This window comes from Myodes glareolus, chromosome 18, assembly GCF_982192425.1.
Source record: "Myodes glareolus chromosome 18, mMyoGla1.1, whole genome shotgun sequence".
In the NCBI taxonomy this organism is placed as follows: Eukaryota; Metazoa; Chordata; class Mammalia; order Rodentia; family Cricetidae; genus Myodes; species Myodes glareolus.
In genome coordinates this window covers 68,451,796-68,476,284 of record NC_142043.1, presented here as the reverse complement: position 1 = coordinate 68,476,284, position 24,489 = coordinate 68,451,796, and the positions used below count along the sequence as shown (strand labels likewise).

Below are 24,489 nucleotides of genomic sequence, written 5' to 3'. Positions count from 1 at the left end.
CCCTGGTCCCCAGAGTTCCCACACAGGTGCCCACATACAACTGCCCACAGCCCATTGCTCTCCCTCCTAATCCTGTTGGGTTAAACTCCTTCCTGGCTTATCTTTTTATGCCTTAGGTTTCTCCTACTTTTGTTATTAATTTATTCATTCCTGTGTATGGGCGCTTGGACTGCATCTATGGCTGTGCACTGATCCCGGGTCCCTGGAAGAGCAGCCAGTGCTCCTACCACTGAGCCGTCTCTCCAGCCACACCTTTCTCTTTCTGGCCGGCAGCTGACTTCCCAACTCTAATTCCAAAAGCAACTCCACAGACCAACTTTCTACACCCAGCTGTGTCTCCGCTGGAAAACAGACGTCTCCAGACGGTCCCCTCTCCTCTAAAGAAGCAATCGTCCCTTCCCTATTGACACTATGGGAGGAACAAACCAAACACTGAGCAGACACTGCAGAGACCACTGCTGTGGGCTCTGGGAATGCTGGGTGCATTCGTGTCTCTTTACACAAGTGATCATAAGATCACTCACAGGTTGGCAAGGTGGATCAGTGAGTGGAGACACCCACTGCCAGGCGAACGACCTGAGATCAACCCCCAGAACCCACAGAGTGGGAGAAGAGAACCCACTCCTGCAAACTGTGCTCTGACCTCTAGATGCTTGCAGTGACAAGTGCCCTCGAATGTGCATGTCACACACACCACACTCGTACACGTGTGAGTGCACACACACACTCCTCACATACATGCCTACATGCACACACACACGGACACATGCACATATGCACACACAGTAAATAAAATGCAGTTTCAAAAGGCCTCCTATGAGCTAAGCTGTGAGCCCCTCTCTCTCCCTCACACGGTGACTCTATCTCATTACAGTTTAATTTCTTCTTACGAATTATGATTTCAAAAGCTGCCTCCAGATGTTTCATACAGGAGAGATGTCAGGGAGGTGACACTGGCTATGTCACAGGAGAGGCTCGACTTCCGCCACACTCTGCCGCCATCCCTCCTCCAAAGCCGCAAGACAAACTTGAGGAAGGCCAGTAATTCCACCAGTTTATTTCTTAGGCACAGTCACTTACAACCTACTGCCCTCTGTCACGGAGTGGGGCCTTCCAGAGGGGCGCTGACCCCCTCCTCAGATCAGCTCGCCTCAGAAAACAGCCTGGGACAGCGACTTGATTAGGAACACCTCCAAGCTAATATTTACATGGGGACGGGGAACCAAGTAGAGGAAATTATGGCGCAAGAAAGCAGGGTGTCCTGAGGATGTTGGGGGCCGTGGAGGCATCCTCAAGAATCGGAATCTCCTTCTCTGTGTGGGATTCTGTCCTCTAGTGCCGTCCTGCAGACAATAGGAACCAGAGTGAGAGAAGATGGCCAACAAAGCAGCATTTGTCCGTGTGACCCCCCACCCCGGATGCCAGAGCCCTCAGACACTGGCAGCGCCAACACCCAGCTGCCATGACAAAGACGTGACCTCCAGTTGCTCCTCACCGGTACCCTGGGGGATCAGAGAGGGAACTCAGGTTCCCTTCTTCCATTTCTAGAACCATAGCAGCTTGAGTGTGATGTCTTCATCCAACCACCCCCTTTGATAAATGGTCCTTAGTGTGAGCATCATTAACTGAACACAGCACCCCACCCCTTCTGAGGGTCAGTGAGCCCCACATCAACAGGAACGGTACCTTCTGGGTAGGTGGATCCAGGGAGAGGAATGTAGCCTAGAAGAGGAAGACACTGATTAGACCAATCCTCGTGGGTGAAAGAATCTAACTCTTCACAGCAGAGATGTGGGAATGAGAGAATTAAGCACAGAGAGACGAAGAACAGGGAGGGCTGGGAGGACTCAGGGGATCACTCACTGGAGAAGCGGGATTTCCGCCAACTGTAGAAACCAAGACAGAAGATTATGAAGCCCAGGCTCAGGGTGGTTGCAGACACCGAAACCTTCACCGTCTGGATGGGGGACAGTCCGACCGCTGGAAAGTAAAGGAGAGCCCTTAGAACTAATGTTTACAGCTTAGCCTCAAGCAAATTGGTTTTCTTCAGCCTGCACCTACAAGGGTCTCTATGTTTTGACCCTTATCCCCAGTACCCAGCCCAGAGAGTCTGATGCTTACCAACTCACTCCCAAGAAAATGGCTTTTTTTGACCACATCATCCACTTCCAGACAGCCCTGGGGAAACTGTTTACCCAGAAATACCACCCAGTTTCTGTCCCCCCCCCAGTTCTCCATAGCCTCTCCCTCCCCAGGTGGGGACTCTCAAGGCATTCTCTGTGGCTCCTCCACTCCCAGAGCACCCTCCCCAGCAGCCAGGGGTCCCTCACCCCCATGGTAGTGCTAACTCCCATCTCTTCTCTGAAGAGCTTCCTATCAGAAAGTCTCCTTTCTCTGCAGGTCTTCAAGGTCCCACGGGAAGAGTCCCCTACGTCCACATTGCCCACGTCTCCCTCCATCCCACCTTCACCATCCTGCCTGCCAGAGATGCTTCACTCTGGACTATGTTCCACCTGGATTCTTACCCCACACCAAAGGAACATGTTGCATGCCCCACAAAGGAAACTGACCCTGGGAAGCTCAAGGGCATGTGTGCCCCACTCTCCTCTGTGCTGGCTAGCTTTCTGTCAGCTTGACACAGGCTGGATTCGTCTGAGAGACGGGAACCTCAACTGAGAAAATGCCTCCACGAGATCGGGCTGCAGTTGCAAGCCTGGAAGTCATTTTCTTAGCTAGTGATTGATGGGGGAGGGCTCAGTCCACTGTGGTGGGGCCACCCCTGGACTGGTGGTCCTGGGTTCTATAAGAAAGCAAGCTGAGCAGGCCATGAGGAGCGAGCCAGTATGCAGCACCCCTCCATGGATCCTGCTTTCAGGTTGCTACCCTGTTTGAGTTCCTGTCTTCACTTCCTTTCCTCCCAACTTGCTTTTGGACGTGGTGTTTCACCACAGCCATAGTCACCCCAACCTGGACACCATCCGCTCCCAGGAACCCACTAAAACCAACAGCAGACACACACTCCCCAAAGGGGAACTGACTCCCTGACTCTCTAGCTGCCTTTCCCCTTCCTCATTTTTTATTTATTTTATGTATGAGAGCTCGATCTGCATCTACACACGTCAGAGGAGGGCACCAGATCTCATTACAGATGGTTGTGAGCCACCATGTGGGTGCTGGGAATTGAACTCAGGTCATCTGGATGAGCAGCCAGTGCTCTTAACCACTGAGCCATCTCTCCAGCCACCCCTCCTCATTTCTTCCTCTCTTCTTTTCCAACAATCTCCAAACCTGTATGCACCCCCTCATTATGTATGCACCTCCTCATTACCTTTACATACCCCCGGTCCTAGGGTTCAAACAGTGTCAGTGAGTTCTTTATCATTTAACCCTTCACATGTCCACCAAGGGTCTACAGCCATGGCTTCATCCCCTTAGGCTCAAAAGAAGCTGCCCAAAGTCAGCACAGCCCAAGGTCAGCACAGCCCAAGGTCAGCACAGCCCAAAGTCAGCACAGCCCAAGGTCAGCACAGCCCAAGGTCAGCACAGCCCAAGGTCAGCACAGCCCAAGGTCAGCACAGCCCAAGGTCAGCACAGCCCAAGGTCAGCACAGCCCAAGGTCAGCACAGCCCAAGGTCAGCACAGCCCGACGCCGAGAGAAGAGCCCTTCTTCTTCAGTCGTCACCACTTTTTCCATGCCCAGTCCTGATGGCTGGATATTAGGAAAGCTAAAACAGCCAATTCCAGAGCTTTGTTATTAAACCTACATTCTTCTGGGGAGACAATCGGCCTCTCCTCTCTCCCTCAAACTGATGAATGACATCCACGCCACAACGGATCAGCAATGGCTGACTTGTCTATCCTTTAGTCCATGGCTCTAACTCGGTCACAAACCCTTAGACTTCCCATCCCAGCATCCCTTTCTCTACCACGTACCAGGCATCTCTCCACATCTCACTCGGCCAAATACTGATGTCCCCTTCCCAACCACCAACATCCCAGTGCCCACCACTTACTCCAGTCCTGACGGACTGGCTCAGGGGTCCCTTCGTGCTGGACCACACAGGTGTAGATGTCCCCGTAGGAGGGGGTTAAGGCTAGGTAGGAAACAGTCTGGTATGTCCAGTCTCCGTTGGTCTGGGCAGTCCTCTTTCTGTTGCTGTGGGGCATGACAAGGTGTCCGTTCTTCATCCACACGATGCTCACGTCCGCAGGATAGAAGCCCCACACATAGCAGGCCAGCATCACGGGCTCCCTCGTGTTAACCGGAGCAGTCTGGGCTACTTGAACAGTCGGGGGTCCTGCATGGGAGAAACAACTGTGGTTTGAAAGTCCCATTTCATCCCTTCAAAAACTTCTACAGCCACCAAGTGAGAGAGAAAGGATGCGCTCCCACCTGGCTGGATTTCTCTTACTCTCTTGTTGCCCCTTTCTTTCCTCCTTCAAAGTCACGTTTGATCACAGTTGGCAAATGCCGCCTGGGCCATGAGCTGTCTGGACAATATCTGTGTTTATCTCGCATGGGCACATGCTTGTATGTTTTCTGAGATGGAGTCTCATATAGCCCAGGCTAGCCTCACACGCACAATGTAGCTGGGGATGGTCCTAATTCTTAGTCTCCTGCCTCCCAGCAAGTGCTGGTACCATAGGCCTGCACCACGGTGCGTGGCAATGGGATTATTGAGATCGTCACCGCCTACCAGGCTATCCCCACAAGTGACTCTCCCGCTTGCCTCTATCAGAGTATTTTTTGAGCAATGTTTTAGTGAAAATACAAGAATTTATGTTAAAATATAGACTCCCTTGGCTTCACCTAAGGTATTTTCTCCCTGTCTAGAGTGGGACCCAGGGACTTGTAGCCAAGTAATGCTGAAAAGGCGGCTCAGAAACCGTATCTTATGACACAGTTCTCTGACCTCTGGAGATCTGCAACGTTTGCTTACACAACTTAAAGCCGTTCTCAGGAGCTGTTCTCAGCGTAGAGGATTCGGGGAAGGAGAGAGCTGGCACTGGCATCCCTGGAACACCTCTAGATGTCCCCACATCTGCACCCATTCCAAACAACAAAATCTGAGCTAAAGAGCCAGGAACAAGCCAGGCTGGGGATCCAGGCCTGTAATCCCCACTAATTGGGAGGCTAATGCTGGAGAGTCACAAGTTCAAGGCCAACTTAGGGAGACCCTGACCTGGAACAAATAGGAGTAAGGAGTCTAGGACATAACCCAGTGGTAGAGCGTTTGCCAGGTACGTGCAAGACCCCAAGTTCAATCCCCGGTAGTGAAAAAAAAAAAAACTTTAACTAAAACAAATAAAAGAAGCAGGAACATTTTGGGGAAAGTCACTGGGGGTTTCTGACTCAGCCCTAACGTGCTGTGGTTCCTGCTTCTGGGACTCGTCAGTTCCTTCTCTTTACACCTCCCATCCTTCGTCTTCTGTTCTGTCTCCATCAGCCACACTGCTGCCCTCGCTGTCCGGCCTCCCACTTCCTGCACTCCAGGTCTGCACCGTTTCTCCTGCTCAGGTATCAACCCTCGATGCTCTGCACCCCCTCTGCGCCCCTCTGCACCCCTCTGCGCCCCTCTGCGACCCCTCTGCGCCCCTCTGCGCCCCTCTGCGCCCCTCTGCTCCCCTCTGCGCCCCTCTGCGCCCCTCTGCACCCCCTCTGCGACCCCTCTGCACCCCATCTGCTCCCCTCTGCTCCCCTCTGCGCCCCTCTGCACCCCCTCTGCGACCCCTCTGCGCCCCCTCTGCTCCCCTCTGCACCCGCTCTGCAACCCCTCTGCGCCCCTCTGCACCCCCTCTGCGACCCCTCTGCGCCCCCTCTGCACCCCCCCTGCGCCCCTCTGCACCCCCTCTGAACCCCTCTGTTCCCCTCTGCGCCCCCTCTGCACCCCCCTGCGCCCCTCTGCACCCCCTCTGAACCCCTCTGTTCCCCTCTGCGCCCCTCTGCACCCCCTCTGCTCACTTGTTCTGTGGGTCAGTACGCTCCAGAAGGGCTTGCTATGCTCAGCACAGTCCTGAAGTCCTTTGCCCAAGCGCTGGAGTAGCTGTTCATCTTTGTTGAGGAAATCTGAGATGAATTTAGCCAAGTTATACAGCGTCCCAAATTCACAGGGGACTATTTTTCCTTCCTCTGGATCCCAGCAGGCCAGCAGGTCTTTGTTGAAGGAAATACAGTACGTGAAGTCTTGTGGGTTCCCATCATCATCCAGCAGGCATGTGCTTTCCACATGAGCCACAAAGCCATCTGGAGGAGCCAGAAAACTTCGATCAGTGTCTGTTCCCTGTACGGCAGGATTGCAAATACCGTCTCTGCCCTTGGGTGTTGGCACAAATTTCCTAAAATCCATATAACTGTTTGAGTGGTGGGAGCAGGGAGTGGATGCATTTTCTGTCCTAACATCTGATATTTAACTTGTTTCTGGACAGAGCTCTGAATCCCTGGGAATTGGGTGACCACAGGGTCTCTTCTTCTAGGGGGGTAAATTTTGATAGAACCTTGGGGTGGGGGCCTGTCCATGGAAAGACTGAGCCATGATTAGAAGCCTGAGATTTGTATCTCCATCCTTGTGGATGGGTACTGGAGGCTGGGTTAAAAGATAAGATAATTCCTGTCTATTTGATGAAGCCTAAAAAACTCAAATTGTAGGGTTCTGACACCTTCCCAGTTGGTAAACACATCCGCATGCCGGGGGAGAGGCAGACCCCACCGCCTCAGAGGCAGAAGCTGCTGTATCTGGGGTCTGTCTGGACTTCCCCCTATGAAACCCCAACTGTGATCTCTAAAATACTCCTTGTGGGGCTGGAGATGTGGCTGAGTGGTTGAGAGTATGTGTTGTTCCTGCAGAGGACCAGGGTTCCGACTGCAGCACCCCCAGCCAGCGCCTCACTGTGACCCCAGTTCCAGGAAGTCTCAAAGCCTTCTGGGCTCCTCAGACACTACACGGATGTGGTGCACACGCAGACAAACAGGACACGCACACGTACACATAGATAAACTCTTGCAATGAGTGAACAATATTAAATTATTGGCACAGATTGTTTCTCCTCTCTGCTATCCAAGGGGCTCTAGCTCAGCCAAGCTGGGCAGAAGCTGTGGGTGATGCTGAGTTTACGGCTTGAGGTTGTGTCTGACCTGGGGAACTGTCTCGTGGGGTGGAGCCTTCAGCCGCTGGTCTGTGATAACTTCTGTTAGCGTCGGCACTGAACTGGACTATAGGATGTCTATCCGGTCCATGAGGCTAGGGGTGGGGGCACCCGCCCGTCACAGGAGGGTTGAACCCCAGCTGCAGCTGCATCAGTCTGGCCGAGATCTCCCGCCTCAGGCTGCGCCTGCTGACTACGCTGCCACTCTGGGAGCTCCGGCAGCCGCAGGAAAGGGGGAAATGGCAGCAACAGAGACATTTTTAGATCCTTTCCTCTAATTTCCAACCTGAAACTTGACTATTTTTTAAGACTTATTTATTTTGTTTTATGTATATGGGTATTTTGCCTACATGTATGACTGTGCACCACGTTTGAGCCACACCACGTGTGGCCTCTGTGCCATCAAAGGCCACAAAGGGGGCATCAGGTTCCCTGAACCTGGAGTCACAGATGGTTATGAACCACCATGTGGGTGCTGGGACTTGAACCTGGGTCCTCTGCAAGAGCAGCCAGTGCTCCTAACTGCCGAGCCACCTCTCCAGGCCTTGGAACTAAACTCAGCCCTCTTTGTTCATCTGCAGTGGTCTTAAGTTTTACAACAACACGTTTAAATGACTCGGTTGCCAGGCTTTCTTGACAACAAGAGCAAACAAAACAAACAAAATCAGAAACACAGAAAAGTCATTTTAAAGTCAATCTACTTTTCTACTAATATAATACCACACAACATGGTCACCTTCACACCATCAGAGGTATCCAGGTTGGGAATGAGCTAGAGATTCATGTGCACAAAACATTTCCTCTACACATGAGACTGGGTGACAGGGGAGAACAGCCCGAGGTCCCCGCGTGGTAAGCCTGGCGGTCCACCCCAAACACAGGCCTTCAGAGCAGCTCATTACTGACAGGGAGAAAAAGGGTCAAGCGAGAGTGGTGAGCACCGTGGTAATCCCAGCACTGAGGCAGGAGGATTGCCATGAGTTCAGTGCTAGTCTGGCTATGCCGTGTGACTCTCTCGGATGAAAGAAAGACAGAGACAGACAGACAGACAAAGGGGAAGGGGAAGGAGAGGAGAGAAGAAAACAGAGTCGAGAAAAAAAAGTCAGCCTTGCTCTATGCTGGAAATAGTCTTGACTTTTGACTGCATACAAGCCTACAGAGCACTTACTACATGCCAGGCGCCGTGCTGGGAACCAGGATGAGGCAGCACACAGTCCTAACCTACATCCCAGCAGGAGCACCCATCACACAATCTACAAAGCTGGCCCATTATTAAAATTGCTGTAAAAATACAGTCCAGTGCCAGAGGAGTTGCCACAGTGAGGAGACTGGATCGTCGGGGGCACTCAGACCTGCTAGCAAAAATGAGCGTGTTTTACCCCAAACGGGAGCAGGACGTGGGGGGTTCCAGAAGGAGACGGAGGTTCCAGGGAGGAGGGTTGGGGGAGGTGGTTCCAGAAGGGGAGGGAGGGTTCCAAGAGGGGATTCCTTACCTACTCCCACACAGCCCAGGCTGAGGCCCAGCAGCAGCGGGAGGAGTATAGCCATGTTGCCCTCTCTGAAGGTGCAGGAAGGTCAGGTCCCTGGGCGGGATCTTGCAGGGACCTCGGGGCCTCTCCTACCCCAGCCTGGACAAATGTCTCCACGCACTGAGGAAAATACGGGGCCTGTTGCTCCGGTCCCCTGTTCCTTGCTGCAGAGGTGTCCCCAAGTCACTCAGCCCACTTTAGATCCTAAATTTACGTCTACTAACTCAACCAACCTGGAACCCAAAGGGAGAGTTGTCAGATTAGCTGGGTAGGCGGGTCAGACCAATCACTGAGTGTTTCAGTCTAGCATCATCAGTTACTAGGTAAACCTCCTCGCGCCCTAGGCTTTGAGGACCGGACTGTAGGGGGTTTCCTGAGGTCCGTGGGGGCCAGTCGCTGAAGCATTCCCAGGATACGCAGGCCTGACCTGCCCACCGGATTAACTTTTTCCTCTCATGCCCTTCCAAAAGTCAGCTTCTAGACAACCTTCTTGTCTCTGAAAGGAAGGTCATCTAGGAGGTAGTGTGTAATCCCTCCTGTCACTCACAAGGACACAGGTGGCAGAGGCGGGGCTGTGGGGAAGGAAGGAGGCACAGAGTGTCAAAGCAAGACTGTGAAAGACAGAAGCATTTAACCGCAGAGAGCAGGCGCGGGTCTGGAAACCCACTCCCTCCCGGGCAGTTTATCAAGCTCCCTTTCTTCCTAGGCTATAAAAGCTGCTTTGGGAGCCAGGAAACTCTCTTCCTCTGAAGCTCTGGATGGAAAGCTGACCACGGACCCAAAGCTCAACTGTCTGCCCCACCCCCACCCTCAACCTCTCATCGTCTCTGAATGCATCCCCACCCTCCACTCCGCTCTATCTCCAGCTGGTCTCTGGATTATGAAGGTACTGGAATAGTAAGATGTGGGGCTCTTATTCTCCTGGAAAAGACAGTGTCTACAGAACACGCTTTGTGTGTATATACACATGTGCACACATGTTCCTATATGTGGGTGTTTGTGTGCTTACAGGCATGCATGCACATGTGTGTAAATAAATATGAGGGTCACAGGGAGATCCCCCACCTGGTAGGTTGTTGTTGTTGTTAAGACAGTGTCTGTCACTGGCCTGGAGCTCGCCAGGTAGGCTAGGCTAGCGGGGAAGCCCAGGGATCTACCTGCCCCCCAACCCCGCGTCTCCAGCACTGTGCCCACAGCCATGCACGAGCACAATTGGCTCTTTTATTTGTTTAAATACGGGTCGTGGGGCTGAACTCGGACACTCTCCCTGTGCAGCACTTTTCCAGCCGCATTTTCTTCCAGATCCTGGTGTACTTCTTCTGTCTTTGTTTTGGTTTTGTTTGTTTGTTTTTGTGCTAAGTGTCAGACCCAGAGCCTCACACATGCAAGGATGTATTTTAAAAGGGCATTGCCTCTTCCATCCAACTATGAGTTACCAGCTGACAGTCTCTCCTCGGGCATCTAAAGCCTAAACTGACTCCCCTGCCCTCAAAGGGCTTTGAGGCTTCGTCTTCTCATCTCACTTTCTCTTTCTTTTCCTGGTTTGGTTTTGTTTCGTTTGTTTTGTTTTGTTTTGTTTTTAAACAGAGTCTCACTGTCTGGCCTGGAATTCGCTATGTAGACCAGGCTGGCCTAAAATTCAAAGAGATCTTCCTCTCTCTCCTGAGTGCTGGGATTAAAGGTGTGGCCACCACAACTGACTCAGCTGGGTTTCTGAAACTCTTGGATTTACTAGTGAGCTAAAAAGGGGAAGAGGGACTGTGAGGGAGTCTCTGGACACCACGCTTACCTGCTGTCGCCCAAAGTCCTCGACTCTAGATGACCCATGAAGAAAAAAAAAGCATGGATCACATAGAGTCAGACCCAGTGTCATACTGAGATGCGTTAGTTGTCTGCCTCTTACAGAATCAAACCCAGTCTGGAGGTTCACAGCTCAAGTTTAGAGGCTTCAACACCTTTCCTTATACAACTCCTATGCACACACACACACACACACATACACACATACATACACATAGACCATAAATACACACACATACACACATAAACCATACACACACATACATACACACACACCATATACACACACATATATACACACATAGACCATATACACACACAGGCTCACACACATACATACACACATATGCATACATATATACACATATGCACAGACCATACACGCACAACATACATGCAAGCACACACTACAGAAAAACACATAAATGTACACACTGGTGCACACATATACACGTGTACACACACACACTTACACATATGGACACTATACACAAATATACATATACACACTCACACGCACTTGCACACACACAGACACACACACCACAAGCTATGCCCACGCACTCACTTCATCCTGGGCTGGGATGAACCAAAATAACGGAAGTTCGTGATACAGCTGTTAAGGAAAGGAGGAAGAGAGGAGCCACCGTCCACACCAACTCCTCCGCCGTCCACCCCAACCTCCCGGGCTCAGAGCTCTTTCTGCTCCGGGAGTCTCGGGCTCTCCTACCTGCTGTTTAGACAACTTCAAAACAATGTGGTTCCCAGCCACCACCTTTCCCAGAATGCCTTCCTCCCCTTGCAGGAATCAGCACTTGGCACCCTTTTCTGCGTCTCCACTTCCAGCCCTGAGAGAAGCCCCACTGTGCCTGCACCCTCATGGGCGTGGCCATGGCAGAGACTCCGTGGAGTCCCCTCCGGTGTCCAGCTCTCTGCCCCAGCAGTCAAAGGAGATGTGAAACCTCCTGAGACACCACAGGAAGCAGGAGGAGATTTCACTTCCATATTCATGTGAAAATGGGAGGGAGGTTTTCAGAGTCGGAAAACCCAGAGACCTGTGCTCAGCAAAGCGGTTCCTCGCTCCCCCTCCCCCTCTTCTGTAGCAGATGCGACTGTGATCTCCCAGTTGGTTTCAGCACCTCGGCTGCCCTGTCCTCTGTCACTTTATCATTACACAGGAACGGGACCCCCAGCCAGGGTCCCATGTGCTAGACCACACGTTGAGTCCTCAATCCCCCAGCCCCGCCCCGACACACACACACACACCCCGCGCGCAGCCTCGTTCCCACGTGCCTGCAGTGGATAACCATGGGGCTTATGTGCAACTTATTAGTATAGGGAATCATCTGCCATAGCTGGGAAATATGGGCTCTCAGCCCCACATCTTCGCACTTGAGGTCAATTAGGAAGCGGAAGAACACCTGCCATCAAGCTAGTTAGCAGGAAGGCCGGAAGAGAGGTCACCGCAGGCAAGGTGGGCAGGGCGTTCTCCGTGGAGGGGCGTGGAGGCAGACCCTGGCTAGCAGGCTGGATTCACCAGGAAGGGGGAAGCACTAGCGTCCAGTTCTGGCATCACCTAACTCCCAAGCCTGGCAGGGCCGGAGGATGCCGTTGACGGCGTGTACGAGGGGATGGGGCTGGTGGAAACAGAAGCAGGAGTTGGACATTGAGGGAAGTTACAGATGTGGCTTGAGTGTGACCTTAACCATGCGAATCTCTTCTAGGCATTTCCTAAATTCATTCTCTGTAAGCTCTCGGCTTCCTCTTCTGGACAGATGGTTTTAACTCAAGGTCCCATTTTATAACAGAAAAAAAAAAAAAATGCTGGACCAGTCAGTCACTTACCATATAAAACCAGCAGCGAGGACCAGATCACAGAGCTCTGACAGCCAGAACTAAACAACTCTGCTCAGGGAGTCAATGGCAGATTTCACTGGTGAACGGCCAACTGGAAAACTTTTGGTTTTTTTGTTCTTTATTTTATTTTATTTTATTTTTTTGAGACAGCCTCCCAGGTGCTGGGATTACAGGTGAGTGCCACGATGCCCAGGAGAAGCATTTTCTGTACCTATCCTATCCCAAGTCACTGCATAGAATAGCTTGTCTCCATTAGAAAAAAAACTGAAAATACAGTTTTAAAATTGGCAAAATAGTGTGGTGTGGTGATGGGATCCAGAAGCCTCAGCACTTGGGAGGTGGGAGCTGGGATCAGGAATCCCGGGTCATCCAAGCTACATAAGAGTCTCAAAAATCACAAAAGCTGACAAAAATGTCTAAATCTGTAACTGAAAGAGATTCTACCAGCACCCACCTCACTACCAGTGACTCCTGGGGAACAGCGGCCATCTTGCTCTAATAACCGCTCTCTGACCTCTGACCTCTGAACTGAGAATTGCAAACTTGTTGGTAAAAAGTCATGATCAGGGAACCCTGAAAAGTCTGCCCTTGAGAGTTGGAATAAAGATACAGTAGGCACGGGAGGCTTGGGGGCAGCTTCCTCGGAGCTGAGCGTGGGCTGGACTGGCGTTGGCTGAGACAGGAACAAGCTACAGTGAAGACAGGCATGACTCCACCAAGGAAGAATAAGGAAGAAATTTGCCCCCAAAATGGGATTCCTGCTGGGTAGCTTTTTCTGCTATAGGAGAAGGTGCCACGTCTAGGCAATCCCAGCACTTGGGGGAGGGGCAGGGGGACCAAGAACTCAAAGCTGTCCTCAGCTACACTGGGAGTTCGAGGTCAGGCTGGTCTACAAGGGACTTCAACTCAAAGGCAGAGAGAACGCCAGGCTGACGACAGCTCAGGATGCTTCCAGATTAAGCTAGGGTATCCTAGAGTGCTCTACAGGGGTCCACATCCCTCCAATTGAGGCACTCAGCCTCATTTGATCCAGAAACTAAGCCTGGCTGATGAGAGAGGCAAAGGGGGTGGTACCCGCCTGTAATCCCAGCAGCTGGGGGTGCAGGATGCGGGATGGTGAGGAGCAGAGGGTGGGGGTTGCTACCCCTGCTCAGCAACTTTGAGGCCAGCTGCGGTCACTCACTTGATCAATGACCATTTCCTCCAAGCCTGTCATCTGGCAGAGGAGGAACTTGAGGCTCAGAGAGGAGTTAGATAGAGTTAGATACAGCAGGTAAGAATCCGCAAGGTGCCACGTCTTTAATCCCAGCACACAGGAGGTAGAGATGGCGGATCTCTGTGAGTTCCGGGCCAGCCTGGTCTACATGATAAGTTCCAGGTTGGCCAGAGCCATACAGTGAGACCCTGTCACAGAAAATTAATAGTAGCAATAACAACAAAAATAATAATTAATAGTAATAATAAAAATCAGTTTTAAGCTTTGATTGGCAGGAAATTGCTGGATACATTAGAAGTAGAACAGAAACCAGAAAGCAGTACGGACCCGATCCACAAAGGTAAAAGGAGAACAAAAACAAAACCATCTCCAAGGGAGAAAATCAAACACTGAAGATAGAGGTGAAACGGACTGGAGAGACGGCTCGGCGGTTAAGAGATCCGGCTGCTCTTCCGGAGGAACCAGGATTGATTCCAACACCCACGCGGCGGCTTACGTCCGTGTGTAGCTCCAGAACCAGGGCTTCTGCTTCTGAGGGCACCAGACACGCGTGTGATACACGGACATACAGGCAGGCCAAACAGCCATATATACACAAGTTTTTAAAAAGTAAAGAAACTTGGAGGCAGAAGGAATTATCTGGCGTCTTTAGGTTCTGTGGCGCTGCGGACAGACAGCAACAGCGCTGTCTCCTGCCCCTTCTCCCCGTGAAGGTCTTCTTCTCAGCATTCGCCAGGAGGACTGGCAGGGCTGGCAAGTGGTTAGAGCGCTTACCCAGCATGCATGAGGGGCCGGCCGCTAAAGCTCTGGCCACACAGTATGAGGGCCAGAGTTCTGCTCCCCAGAGCCCATGGAAAGGCCAGGGAGACACGGTGGCCCACTGGTAACTCCAGCCTCAGAGGTCAGAGAGGGGCAATGCTCAGAGCAGGCTGGCTAGCAAGACCAGCCACGTCGGTGAGCTCTAGGTTTGAATGAGAGCCTCTGTCTCAGTGCGTGAGATGGAAGGTGGAAGGGGGGGCAAGGATTTCTGTATCTACCTCCCACACGGCTGTGTAACCATACACACATGTAAAAGCGTGTGTGTGTACATGTGGAAAATGGAAAGAGAAGACAGAGCATCACACACACACACACACACGCATGCACACACACAATAGTCGTTAGGGTTCTAACAGCTCTTCAGGGGACACCATTGCTATCCTTCACTGATGTGAAGAACAGAGACAGCAAGTCACTCACCCAAGAGCACACAGTGAAACGCGGACAGCCGTGCATTCCCACGGTCTTTGTCAGTACAGGCTCTGCTCTTAGAAACAACATGGTCTAGGCGAAGAGCCAAGGCCTGGGACGAACCGGATGGTTTCCCTTACACTCTGATACGGTATGAAAAATGGAGATGGCCTTGCCAATACCAAACTAACTTCATGAGTTAGGCTCAGCTGCCTCCAGAGCAACCACCACACAGCCATGGTCATGTGCCACCAACCCCCACCATCTACCTGGGAGAGTGCCCCACAGTTGCCCTGAGAGAGTTCCTAAGGGTACTGAACACATACTTGGAAAGACATGTGCTTCTCTGCCCTTGCCGGCTGCTCTGCTTCACCTCAGGATCTCAAAGAGGATGGCTGTACTGAAGTGATCAGAGCAATCAGAGAGCAGCTAGAGGCAGACCCTTCTATCCCTGAGCTGATTTCCCAGGGGGCTGAAAGTCAGACAGCTTCACTGGCAATATAGCACGGAGGGAACCAGAGGCACATGCAACTTCCTCAACCACTTTATTGGTTATTGAAGATTCTCTCTACCTTCCTCTCTTATATATTTACATAAGTTGGTGGGATTAAAAAAAAAAGCCATCATCAGCTACGCTGAGATCAGGGGACAGAAGCTGGGACAGCTGGGAAAGGGACTTTCCCACTTCCCTCCCTGATGAGCTGTGTCCAGGGTAAGGGATGCTGAACCTGAATGACAAGCCACACAAGTCGGGAGTCCAGAAGTAAATCCGACAAGTTAACCGTGTTCAGTGGGCTGGCGTGCACCTTGGCGGTAGACTGCTTTCCTAATACAGGAGGGAGAGGTCAAGCTAACGTTAAGAAATAAGGTTTATTTCTTCAAGGTGGGAAGGTATGAGGTGGTGGTGGGTGCCCTGGGCTCCTGGCTCCATCTCTTCTGGATGCAAGTCCAGGGTCAACAGAACCCTCAGCCGAGACACCTGCACACTGGCACACATCCTGAGGAAGCCCAGGGACTTCTGCTCCGATGAGAGGCCCTGCTTAGGCACAAGAACCCTGGGTATCCCTGCTGGCAAGGCCTGTGCTGTTCCAAGCTCTGGTCAGGAAGAATCAGTCTGAGGAGAGAGCAGGGTGCAGGAGCGTCACCAGGAGGACCCTCTTCCCCTGAACCCCATCATCTGACAGACACTCAGCTGAGTCCGTGTTCTCAGGCCATCCCCAAACATCTTTTCTTCTCCTTTGTATTTATTCTCTGTGTCTTTCACATCATGTATCTCCATCCGGTCATTTCCCGTCCCTTCGTATCCACCTCTGCCCTCCCAAGCGTCTTTCCTCAGGTTCTCATGTCACCTCACCCCCTACTCGAAGCTACTCCTATGGTCCCCAATAACTGTGTGTAACAGGGTCCCCATCATGCTGCACACAGGCCCCTACACCCAAGGGCCTGTGTATCACTGTATGCCCCCCCCAAAAGCAGAGGGGAATCCTGGCACACCCACACTGGCATCCTTGTGCCTGGTTCTCTCGCTCTCCCAAATGACTTACGAACTGAGCAAGGCTTCCGGGACCAGATGAAGAAGGCGATGCCCATGACGATGCCCAGCACACCGAGGCCGAAGGCCAGACCACACAGCACATTCTCCAGGAGTTCTGAAGGCAGGGGGTTCTCGGGTACTAGAGCAGAGGGAGTGAGGTCAGCCTGGAGGCCCGGCTGGGGGCCCTCTGCCCAGAGGGACTTGGGGGTGACAAGGGAGAATTGAGGCAGGGACGCTTTGGTGAGACTAAACTGAAGACGTCCCAGCGAAAGAAGCCCCTCCTATGGGCTGGAGCCTTCCCACCCAAGGGACCAGACTTCCAGGGGAAAGGGCCTCACCCCAGTGGGCAATTGGCGTGTAGCTGTCAATCTCATGTGTCACCACACAGGAGTAAAGGTCAAAGGGCTCCGGTGTGAAGTTTAAATAAGAGAAAGCCTGGAAGGTGAGCCCGTCGATGGCTGAGATGTACGTGGGGCTGGCTCCCTCCACGGGGACGAAGTGATGTTGCCAGGTCACAGTCAAGGTCGGCGGAAAGAGGTTGCTGATGAAGCAGACCAGCGTGTTGGGCTTGCCGAACTCCAGCGGCTTCAATGTGTACACCTCAGGCACAGGCAAACCTGGTGGCCGGGGGACAGGTGCAGGGAAAGAAGGGAGGCATTCAGACAGCGCCACTGTTCGGAGAGAGTTGAGACACATGGAGGGGAGGAGAGAGATGGAGCCGAGACAGATGAAGACATCTGGGGCTCTGAGAAAGGACTTCCCAGCGGCAATTGCAGCTAGGACCCTGTGGAGCCCTCTGCCTGACTTCCTGTCTGTCTGTCACCAGGCTGGCATCCGACACCATTCTCCCCTCCATCTTGCTGGCACAGGGACAAGTATGCTGACATTCGTTCAGTGGGGCCAACTGGCCTCTGTAACTTCATCAGTTCGGTGAATTTTCAGTGCCTTCGACCATCTGCTTCCCCCAGCAGACAGGGTACAGAGCGTCGCCAATGGGGAGAAGTGTTGAAGCCGCAAGCAGAAGAAAAGTCCCAGCAGAACCAGGAGGTGTGAAAGATGAGAGACGAAGGAAAGGAGATGTCTGGGGGAGCAAGACCACAGCACCTCCCGCCCCCCAACTCCACTCCTCATTCCTGACCTCTGGACACTGGGATCACTCCTTCTAACTGCGGCCCCACTTGCTGGACCAAGGCCTGGCAGAAGTTTTTATCAAATGAAATGGCAGAGGCGTCTCCCTGTTCCTGAGCCCAGGCTGCAAAGCCGGGCAGCCGGGGCACTCGGGTGTTCTGGGAGAAGTCATAGGAGAAGAGCTGGTCCTCGTCGTAGGACTCGGAGAGCCCCATGCTGGGGTTCCCATCCTGGCAGAACACGGTGTGCCGGAACGTGTGGTTTTGCAGGCCATCCCATAACACTGGAGGAGGATCTGCAATGACACGTGAGTTCAGGCACTTTCTCTTTAAGGTAGAAAACAGTAAGGTCTCTATTTGGGGGTGTCGTAGACATACGGCCTCGCCCCTCCTGTACCTGCTGCTTGGGTTCCTTCTCCCCGTGAGGCAGAGGGAGAAGAAATGAAGGACTCTTTCCCAACCTCCCTACACACAGAAAAGCAACCGTCTCTGTCTGGAAAGAGCAGAGCTGGGCACAGTGGCACACATCTGTGCTGCCAGGACTTGGGAGGTGAAGGGAGGCGCATCAGGAGTCCAAAAGCAGCCTCAGCGACATATAGTCAGCCGGTGGCATGTGAAACTATCTCAGGAAAATCACACAGACAAAAGAGAAAGCAAATGTCTGCAGAAGGAAGCAACAGAGGCGGCCACTCTGTAAGGCACCAGCCTTGAACGAACCTGAACTTCTCACCAAGCCCAGGATCCCAGCACAGTGGACACATTCATCTAATTTGGAAGCCATAGGTGTAATTTCCGCCTTGAGAGGTGTGGGGAAGGGCTGTGGCCTCCCTGTGCCATAATGACGTGGACCTAGGTTACCCCTGTCACAAGTATAAAGTAAGGCAGTCTCTGGACCTTCTCAGCCACTTCGGGCTCTCTCTCTGACAGCCTCTTCCCTGACTAAACCCTCCCAACTGTGCACTGACAGAACAGGGGGATCTGAACCCCTGGCTGCAAGCAATAACAATCTGCTTTGAAACTCCTGACAGGAATCCCCCAGACAGAAGGAATCTTTCAACCAGCACCCAGAATAACAAACACACTGTGGCGGGACCTTCCGGGTTGCGCTTACATGCTGACCCAACTGTTACTGGTAAGAAACTTAAGAGACCTGTCAAGAACGTGAGTTGACAACAGACTAGGCTAGGACCCTGACTGGAGGAGTGTTAATCACTGTGCAGACGGCTGAGACCAGGTCTTGCTATGCAGCGGAGGTTGGCCTCAGATCATCCTGTTCCCACTTTTCTAAGTGCTGGGGTTACTGTCCTGCACCACCACCCTTGGCTAGGCAATAACTCCTACTTTGTTCCAACCCCCGCTCTGTCATTTCCCCACGCTGGGAATTTGCACAGGTCTCTTAAGTCAGACGGTTCTCTTCTTGGTCTGAAATGTGGGTAGCACACAGACGGGGCGTGTGCAATACGTGGGTGGCTTCCCATCCGTGAACAGCACCCATCTCCCCTAAGTCTGTTATCGTCATCACTGCCCTCAGGACGGACGCAAATGGGAGCCAGTGGCTTACCTTCGGGCACCGCCCTGGAGTGGGGCAGCAGCCACAGAAGCTGCAGCATCTGCACCAGCCCGACTCCTGACTTCGGCTCGTGGTCCATACCTTCACACCCTGGGTAAACGGGAGGTACTACCGAGTCCCGGGCACCCGGCTCCCTTCCAGACTCACATCACGTTTCCACAAAGCATCTCCAATAGTTGCCTGTCTCGTTTCGGCTACACCAATCACAGAAGTGCAGAGTTCGACATCATCAGTCACCGAGAAGAGCCTTGGGGCCAGGCGCCTCTTGTAGACATGGCCCGCAGGGTGAAGGTTACTGAGCCGGCAAGAGCGACACTGGAGACCTCCGCCTCCTGGTGGAAGGTCTGGCTCCAGCAGGTGGTTGTCTGGAGCGTCAGAGCAGCGCCGCCTGGCGGCAGATCGCCATACCTGGTCAAACCGCACTGAACACGGGACTACAAATTCCAGCGGGCCCCTCATCTTAGGTTGCATCTTCCATGGGTTGGTACTTCTAATCAACTTCATCCTGCAAGTATCTAGTAGAAAGTTCCAGAAAAAAAATAATTCTTGGGCGGGGCACATTTTGTTGCATTGTTTGGGGTGGGGGAAAGACAGGCTAGCCTAGAAATCACTAGGTAGCTGAGGATGATGACCTTGACCTTCTAATGAGTCAGCCTCCACCTCCCCTGTACAAGCACCATCACACCTGGTTTATTCCGTGCTGGGGACTGAACCCAAGGCTTTGCAAGAGGGGTTGAAACAGGATCTCGCTCTGTAGCTCAGGCTGGCCTGGAATTCACTGTGATCCTCAAGCCTCAGGGACCATCGCTCTGGGATTACAGGTAACAACCAAAGTGCCTGATTCATTTGGGGCTGGGAATTGAACCCCAGGCTTGGGGAGGGCAGACATGTCTCACTATGTAGCCCAGGCTGGCCTCGAATTCTGTGACCCTCCTGCCTCACCCTCCTAAGTGCTGGGGCTGCGGGTGTGGGCCACCACACCCAGCATAACACGTTCTGAGTTTTGTACCCTCCTGAGCCTCCTGTGAGAATTCACCTCCCTCCATCCTGCCCCAGGTCTGAGTCACGTTAGCCCAGTGTCTCCCGGCATTCTCACCATCTGCCGAAGTACTCCCTGAGGTCACTGCAGTGAGTGCCTGTCTTCTAGTGACCCTTGTTTTAACTAAGGATGGCCCCAAAGGACAAGAGGAGACACAGAAGGTCAAGATTTAGTAGGCTTCCTGTGAGAGCTGAGATCTGTAGCTTAGGAAAGAAAGAGGAAAGTGGCTGGTTCTCACGTAAGATACCGTGTGTGTGTGTGTGTGTGTGTGTGTGTGTGTGAGAGAGAGAGAGAGAGAGAGAGAGAGAACATGCGTGCACACATGTGTGTTTGAGCACATGCTATAACACATGATAAAAAAAAACTTTCTCGAGTTTGTTCTCTCCTTTTACCTTGGGTTACAGGACTCAAACGGGTTGCAGGCTTTACCCAGCACACACTTTGACTCCTGAGCCGTCCTGCTGGCCCCTCCTAACTTGTATGACATGTTGTTTTTGGTGTTCTATCATATTGCTGTTGCTGAATAAGCTTTATTATATATATGAAAATCACTGCATGCGTGCACACAGATACGAGTACTAGTTCTTTGCACTATGCATGTGCACACATATACAAGTGTGTATTATTTCCTTGCACTGTGTATGTGCACACATATACTAGTGTTAGTTCCTTGCACTGCACATGTGCAATATACAAGTGCATGTTAGTTCTTTGAACTGTGTATGTGCACACAGATACAAGTGTGTAGTCGTTCCTTGCACTGCGCATGTGCACACAGATACAAGTGTGTAGCCATTCCTTGCACTGCAAATGTGCTCATAGACACGAGTATGCTAGTTCCTTTTCTTGTTGCTGTGGTTACACAGCTGGCATGCAGCGGCTTAAGGAGGAGGGTTTGTTTTGGTTTAGGGTTTGTGGGGAGACAGTCTCTCACGGTGGCAAGAGCATGAGGACACTGGTCACATTGAGTCTGGTCAGGAAACAGGGAGCTGCCTAATGGTCAGAGTGGCGCTGCCTACTGGCAGAGCGCTGTGATGGGCTGAATTTTCTATCCGCTCTCAGACCCCCAAGATCCTATTCTTCATTTTATTCAATCTGGGACCCCAGCCCACCAGCTAGTGCTACTCAAATTTAGAGGAAGGTATCCCTCTTGACTTAAACCCTTTCTGGAACACCCTCATAGATATGCCCAGCAGTGGTTTCCATGGTGACCTCTCTGGAACACCCTCATAGATACACCCAGCAGTGTGTTTCCATGGTGACCTCTCTGGAACACCCTCATAGATACACCCAGCAGTGGTTTCCATGGTGACCTTTCTGGAACACCCTCATAGATACACCCAGCAGTGGTTTCATGGTGACCTTTCTGAAACACCCTCATAGATACACCCAGCAGTGGTTTCATGGTGACCTTTCTGGAACACCCTCATAGATATACCCAGCAGTGTGTTTCCATGGTGACCTTTCGGGAACACCCTCATAGATACACCCAGCAGTGGTTTCCATGGTGACCTTTCTGGAACACCCACATAGATACACCCAGCAGTGGTTTCATGGTGACCTTTCTGGAACACCCTCATAGATACACCCAGCAGTGGTTTCATGGTGACCTTTCTGGCACACCTTCATAGATACACCCAGCAGTGTGTTTCCATGGTGACGATTAAGATTGAACCACCAATGGCAGCAGCATGTACCAGGGAGTTCAGGTCTGCACTTGGAGCCAGGCCACCCAAGGGTCTGCTCCAGTCCACGCAGGTCTTCAGACATAAGAAGATAGCACAACCATGACAGGATGCAAATCAGGATGCACAGGCGTCCCCTAGTGGCCATGGAGCCACATGTACTGAAATACAAGCCACTGGAGCCTGTCTGTCCCTGGACAAAGAAGGATTTGCTGCTGTGGGCTTCCAGAGCCAGGGGAGGGTGGTCACGTGGTCCAGGTTCATGCTCTCCAACAGTACACCTCCAATGCCTGGTGTTCCAGTGCCGGAAGTATGTGGATGAGGCCTCGAAGATCAAAGGCATCCTTGGGATGGAGAGAAGGCTCAGGCAGTAATAGCACTGGCTGCTCTACTACAGGACCTGGGTTCAATTCCCAGCATCCACATAGTGGCTCACAGTCATCTGTAACGCCAGTTCCAGGGGATCTGACACCCTCTTCTGGCCTCCAGAGGCACCAAGCACACACATGGTACACAAACATACATGTAGGAAAACAACCACACATGAAGGGAAAAAATATTTTTTTAAAAAAGACATCATCACCAGGATGGTAGGACTCTGTTAGTAGCCAAACTGTCACTGCAAAGTCGAAGAGTGTGGAGGTCCTGGTGCCCATGCTCAGACATAGGAATCCTACTGACAGCCCTGTCCTGAGCACCGGGTCTACCTGTGTGACAGACTCTGACAGCCCCGTCCTGAGCACCAGGTCTACCTGTATAATAGACACTGTGGGATTTTGAAGTTCCCAGGGGAATTACCCACCACAATAAACACATACAAATGCAGGAGCATGTGTGTGAGTGTGAGTGTGAGTGTGTGTGTGTGTGTGTGTGTGTGTACACACACTGTCTGTTGCTTTAGGCATTTGCAGAGTTTTTGAACCGGATCCCTCATGAATAAGGGTGCCACCATCGGAAGGCTCATGTGGGGAAGGCTTGGCCCCAAGCTGATGGCACTCTCGGGTAGCAGCAGGGACATTAGAAGGTAGGGCTCGTTGGAAGACATAATGACCTGACAGAATTATCACCGCCCTTCCCTCTCCCTCCCTCGCGGCCACTCTCGCCATGTCCTGCCTTGCACAGACTCAGAAGACAGAACCTAGTGACCATGAACTGAAACCGGGGCCAAGGTAAATCTTCCTTTTATGTGACCTCATTTTGTCACGGCAATGGAAAGCTGACACGCAGGGAGACACCTGCAAGGCATGCTGTCTTTAGGCGCTAAAGGGCCAAGGACTGAGGACAGAGCAATGTGTTTACATGAGAATGTGCCAAGGGCTGATGACGCAGCGGGAGGCCCTGGCTTTGGTTCCCAGAGCCACAGGACGAGAATGTGTCAAGACTTCAGGAGGTTTGATGAGGTTGGGAGAATAAACTGGGGCACAAGACTGTCATCTTGAGACTTAGAATCACCATGGAAACAGACCTGTAGGTGCTGTCCTGCTAAAAAGGAGGAAGGAGCTGACTGTCAGTGTTCCCGTCTGTCTGCTTCTTGACTCTGCGCACACAGCCAGCTGCCCTTACTCCCGAGGCAGTAACTCTGTCACGTGTCAGGCTGTCCCCTCAGGCTGAGCCAAAGCAAACCCTGCCTTCCTTACCTTGGTTTTTTTTTATATATATTTATTTATTTTACTTATTATGTATACAATTTTCTGTCTGTGTGTATGCCTGCAGGCCAGAAGAGGGCACCAGAACTCATTACAGATGGTTGTGAGCCACCATGTAGTTGCTGGGAATTGAACTCAGGACCTTTAGATGAGTGGGCGGTGCTCTTAACCACCGCTGAGCCATCTCTCCAGCCCCCTTACCTTGTTTTTGTAAGCATTTTATCACAGCAATAAGGAAAACCAATTTGAGCAGAATGTGAGAGATGAGGAAAGCATTCCAGGGCAAGGGTGGACAGATGCAGGAGGGTCCTTGGCATCTGCGGCTCCGTGACGTATATATGAAAGGCTGTAAAGGGTGCCCACAAGTACCCGTGGTGATAAGGCGCATTGTGAACACTAGAGATCCAGGCAAGAGCTGGCTACGTAGGCCTTGACACAGCACAAAGAGGAGCTGACCTACTCAGTCGGCAACACTGACATCAACGCTGGGGAACGTGCTGGGTTGGAGGTAACTCGCTGGCAAAGTACCTTGCTTTGTATGTGCGGGCACTGAGCTCAATGCCCAGTGTGGATGAATAGATAGATAGATAGACAGATAGATAGATAGATAGATAGATAGATAGATAGATAGATAGATAATAGATAGGTAGACAGACAGACAGGCAGGCAGTCTAAAAAAAAAACAGGGACGCAAAATAACATTATTATCATTATCATTATTATTAATTATTCTGAGAGGAAGTATCACTGTGATACTTCTAGGACTGACAGTCCTAGAATTCACTATGTAGACCAGGCTGGCTTCAAACCCATAGAGACCCACCTGCCTCTGCCTCCCAGAGCGCTGGGATTAAAGGCATGTGCCACCACAGCCAGCCAGATTCAACATTTTTGAGTGACTGTTCTGATATCTCAAACAACTGGAGCTTGGGAAAAATTAAACCACCGGCCAAATGTCTACATCACCATTAGTCCAGAGTGAGGTGTGGCCTTCCTATCACAGCTAGGGATGAGAAGGTCCCAGGTGAGGTTGAATCAAAGGGCCAGGACACTGAGATACTGAGGACATGGGAGCTGGAGGGTTTGGCTGCTGAGCGGGCCTGGTGGTGTGGA

At 51.9% G+C, this 24,489-nt stretch overlaps 2 protein-coding genes and 1 long non-coding RNA gene across 3 annotated transcripts; 1 reads left to right on the top strand and 2 right to left on the bottom strand.

The window, feature by feature from the left end:
- Positions 1 to 1,041: 1,041 nt before the first annotated feature.
- On the bottom strand, positions 1,042 to 8,905 carry LOC125411211 (class II histocompatibility antigen, M beta 1 chain). The gene is made up of 6 exons (XM_048451097.3): positions 8,637 to 8,905; positions 5,963 to 6,244; positions 4,014 to 4,298; positions 1,864 to 1,980; positions 1,687 to 1,722; positions 1,042 to 1,343 (listed from the first exon to the last, which is right to left on the bottom strand). The coding sequence occupies exons 1-6, from the start codon at positions 8,689 to 8,691 to the stop codon at positions 1,333 to 1,335; spliced, it is 786 nt and encodes a 261-aa protein (XP_048307054.1). The 5' UTR covers positions 8,692 to 8,905; the 3' UTR covers positions 1,042 to 1,332.
- A 377-nt stretch (positions 8,906 to 9,282) lies between these two features.
- Positions 9,283 to 11,688, top strand: LOC146890881 (uncharacterized). The gene is made up of 2 exons (XR_014998406.1): positions 9,283 to 9,558; positions 11,278 to 11,688. It is a non-coding gene; the product is annotated as an uncharacterized LOC146890881 (long non-coding RNA).
- Positions 11,689 to 15,303: 3,615 nt separating this feature from the next.
- Positions 15,304 to 19,162, bottom strand: LOC125411212 (class II histocompatibility antigen, M alpha chain). Its single transcript, XM_048451098.3, has 5 exons — positions 18,998 to 19,162; positions 17,448 to 17,732; positions 16,648 to 16,926; positions 16,320 to 16,448; positions 15,304 to 15,889 (listed from the first exon to the last, which is right to left on the bottom strand). Exons 1-5 carry the CDS (start codon positions 19,083 to 19,085, stop codon positions 15,885 to 15,887), a joined length of 786 nt encoding a protein of 261 aa, XP_048307055.1. The 5' UTR covers positions 19,086 to 19,162; the 3' UTR covers positions 15,304 to 15,884.
- Between the last annotated feature and the right edge of the window lie 5,327 nt (positions 19,163 to 24,489).

Excerpts from the sequence above, each read along its gene's own strand:
- LOC125411211 (XM_048451097.3), bottom strand. The coding sequence starts at position 8,691 with ATGGCTATACTCCTCCCGCTGCTGCTGGGCCTCAGCCTGGGCTGTGTG. Across the intron at positions 1,981-4,013 it reads GCCAGTCCGTCAGGACTGGA|CGGTCGGACTGTCCCCCATC; the intron begins GTAAGTGGTGGG and ends TTTACTTTCCAG. Across the intron at positions 1,723-1,863 it reads GCGGAAATCCCGCTTCTCCA|GCTACATTCCTCTCCCTGGA; the intron begins GTGAGTGATCCC and ends TTCCTCTTCTAG.
- LOC125411212 (XM_048451098.3), bottom strand. The coding sequence starts at position 19,085 with ATGGACCACGAGCCGAAGTCAGGAGTCGGGCTGGTGCAGATGCTGCAG. Across the intron at positions 17,733-18,997 it reads CTCCAGGGCGGTGCCCGAAG|ATCCTCCTCCAGTGTTATGG; the intron begins GTAAGCCACTGG and ends GTGTCATTGCAG. Across the intron at positions 16,449-16,647 it reads CACGCCAATTGCCCACTGGG|TACCCGAGAACCCCCTGCCT; the intron begins GTGAGGCCCTTT and ends CCTCTGCTCTAG.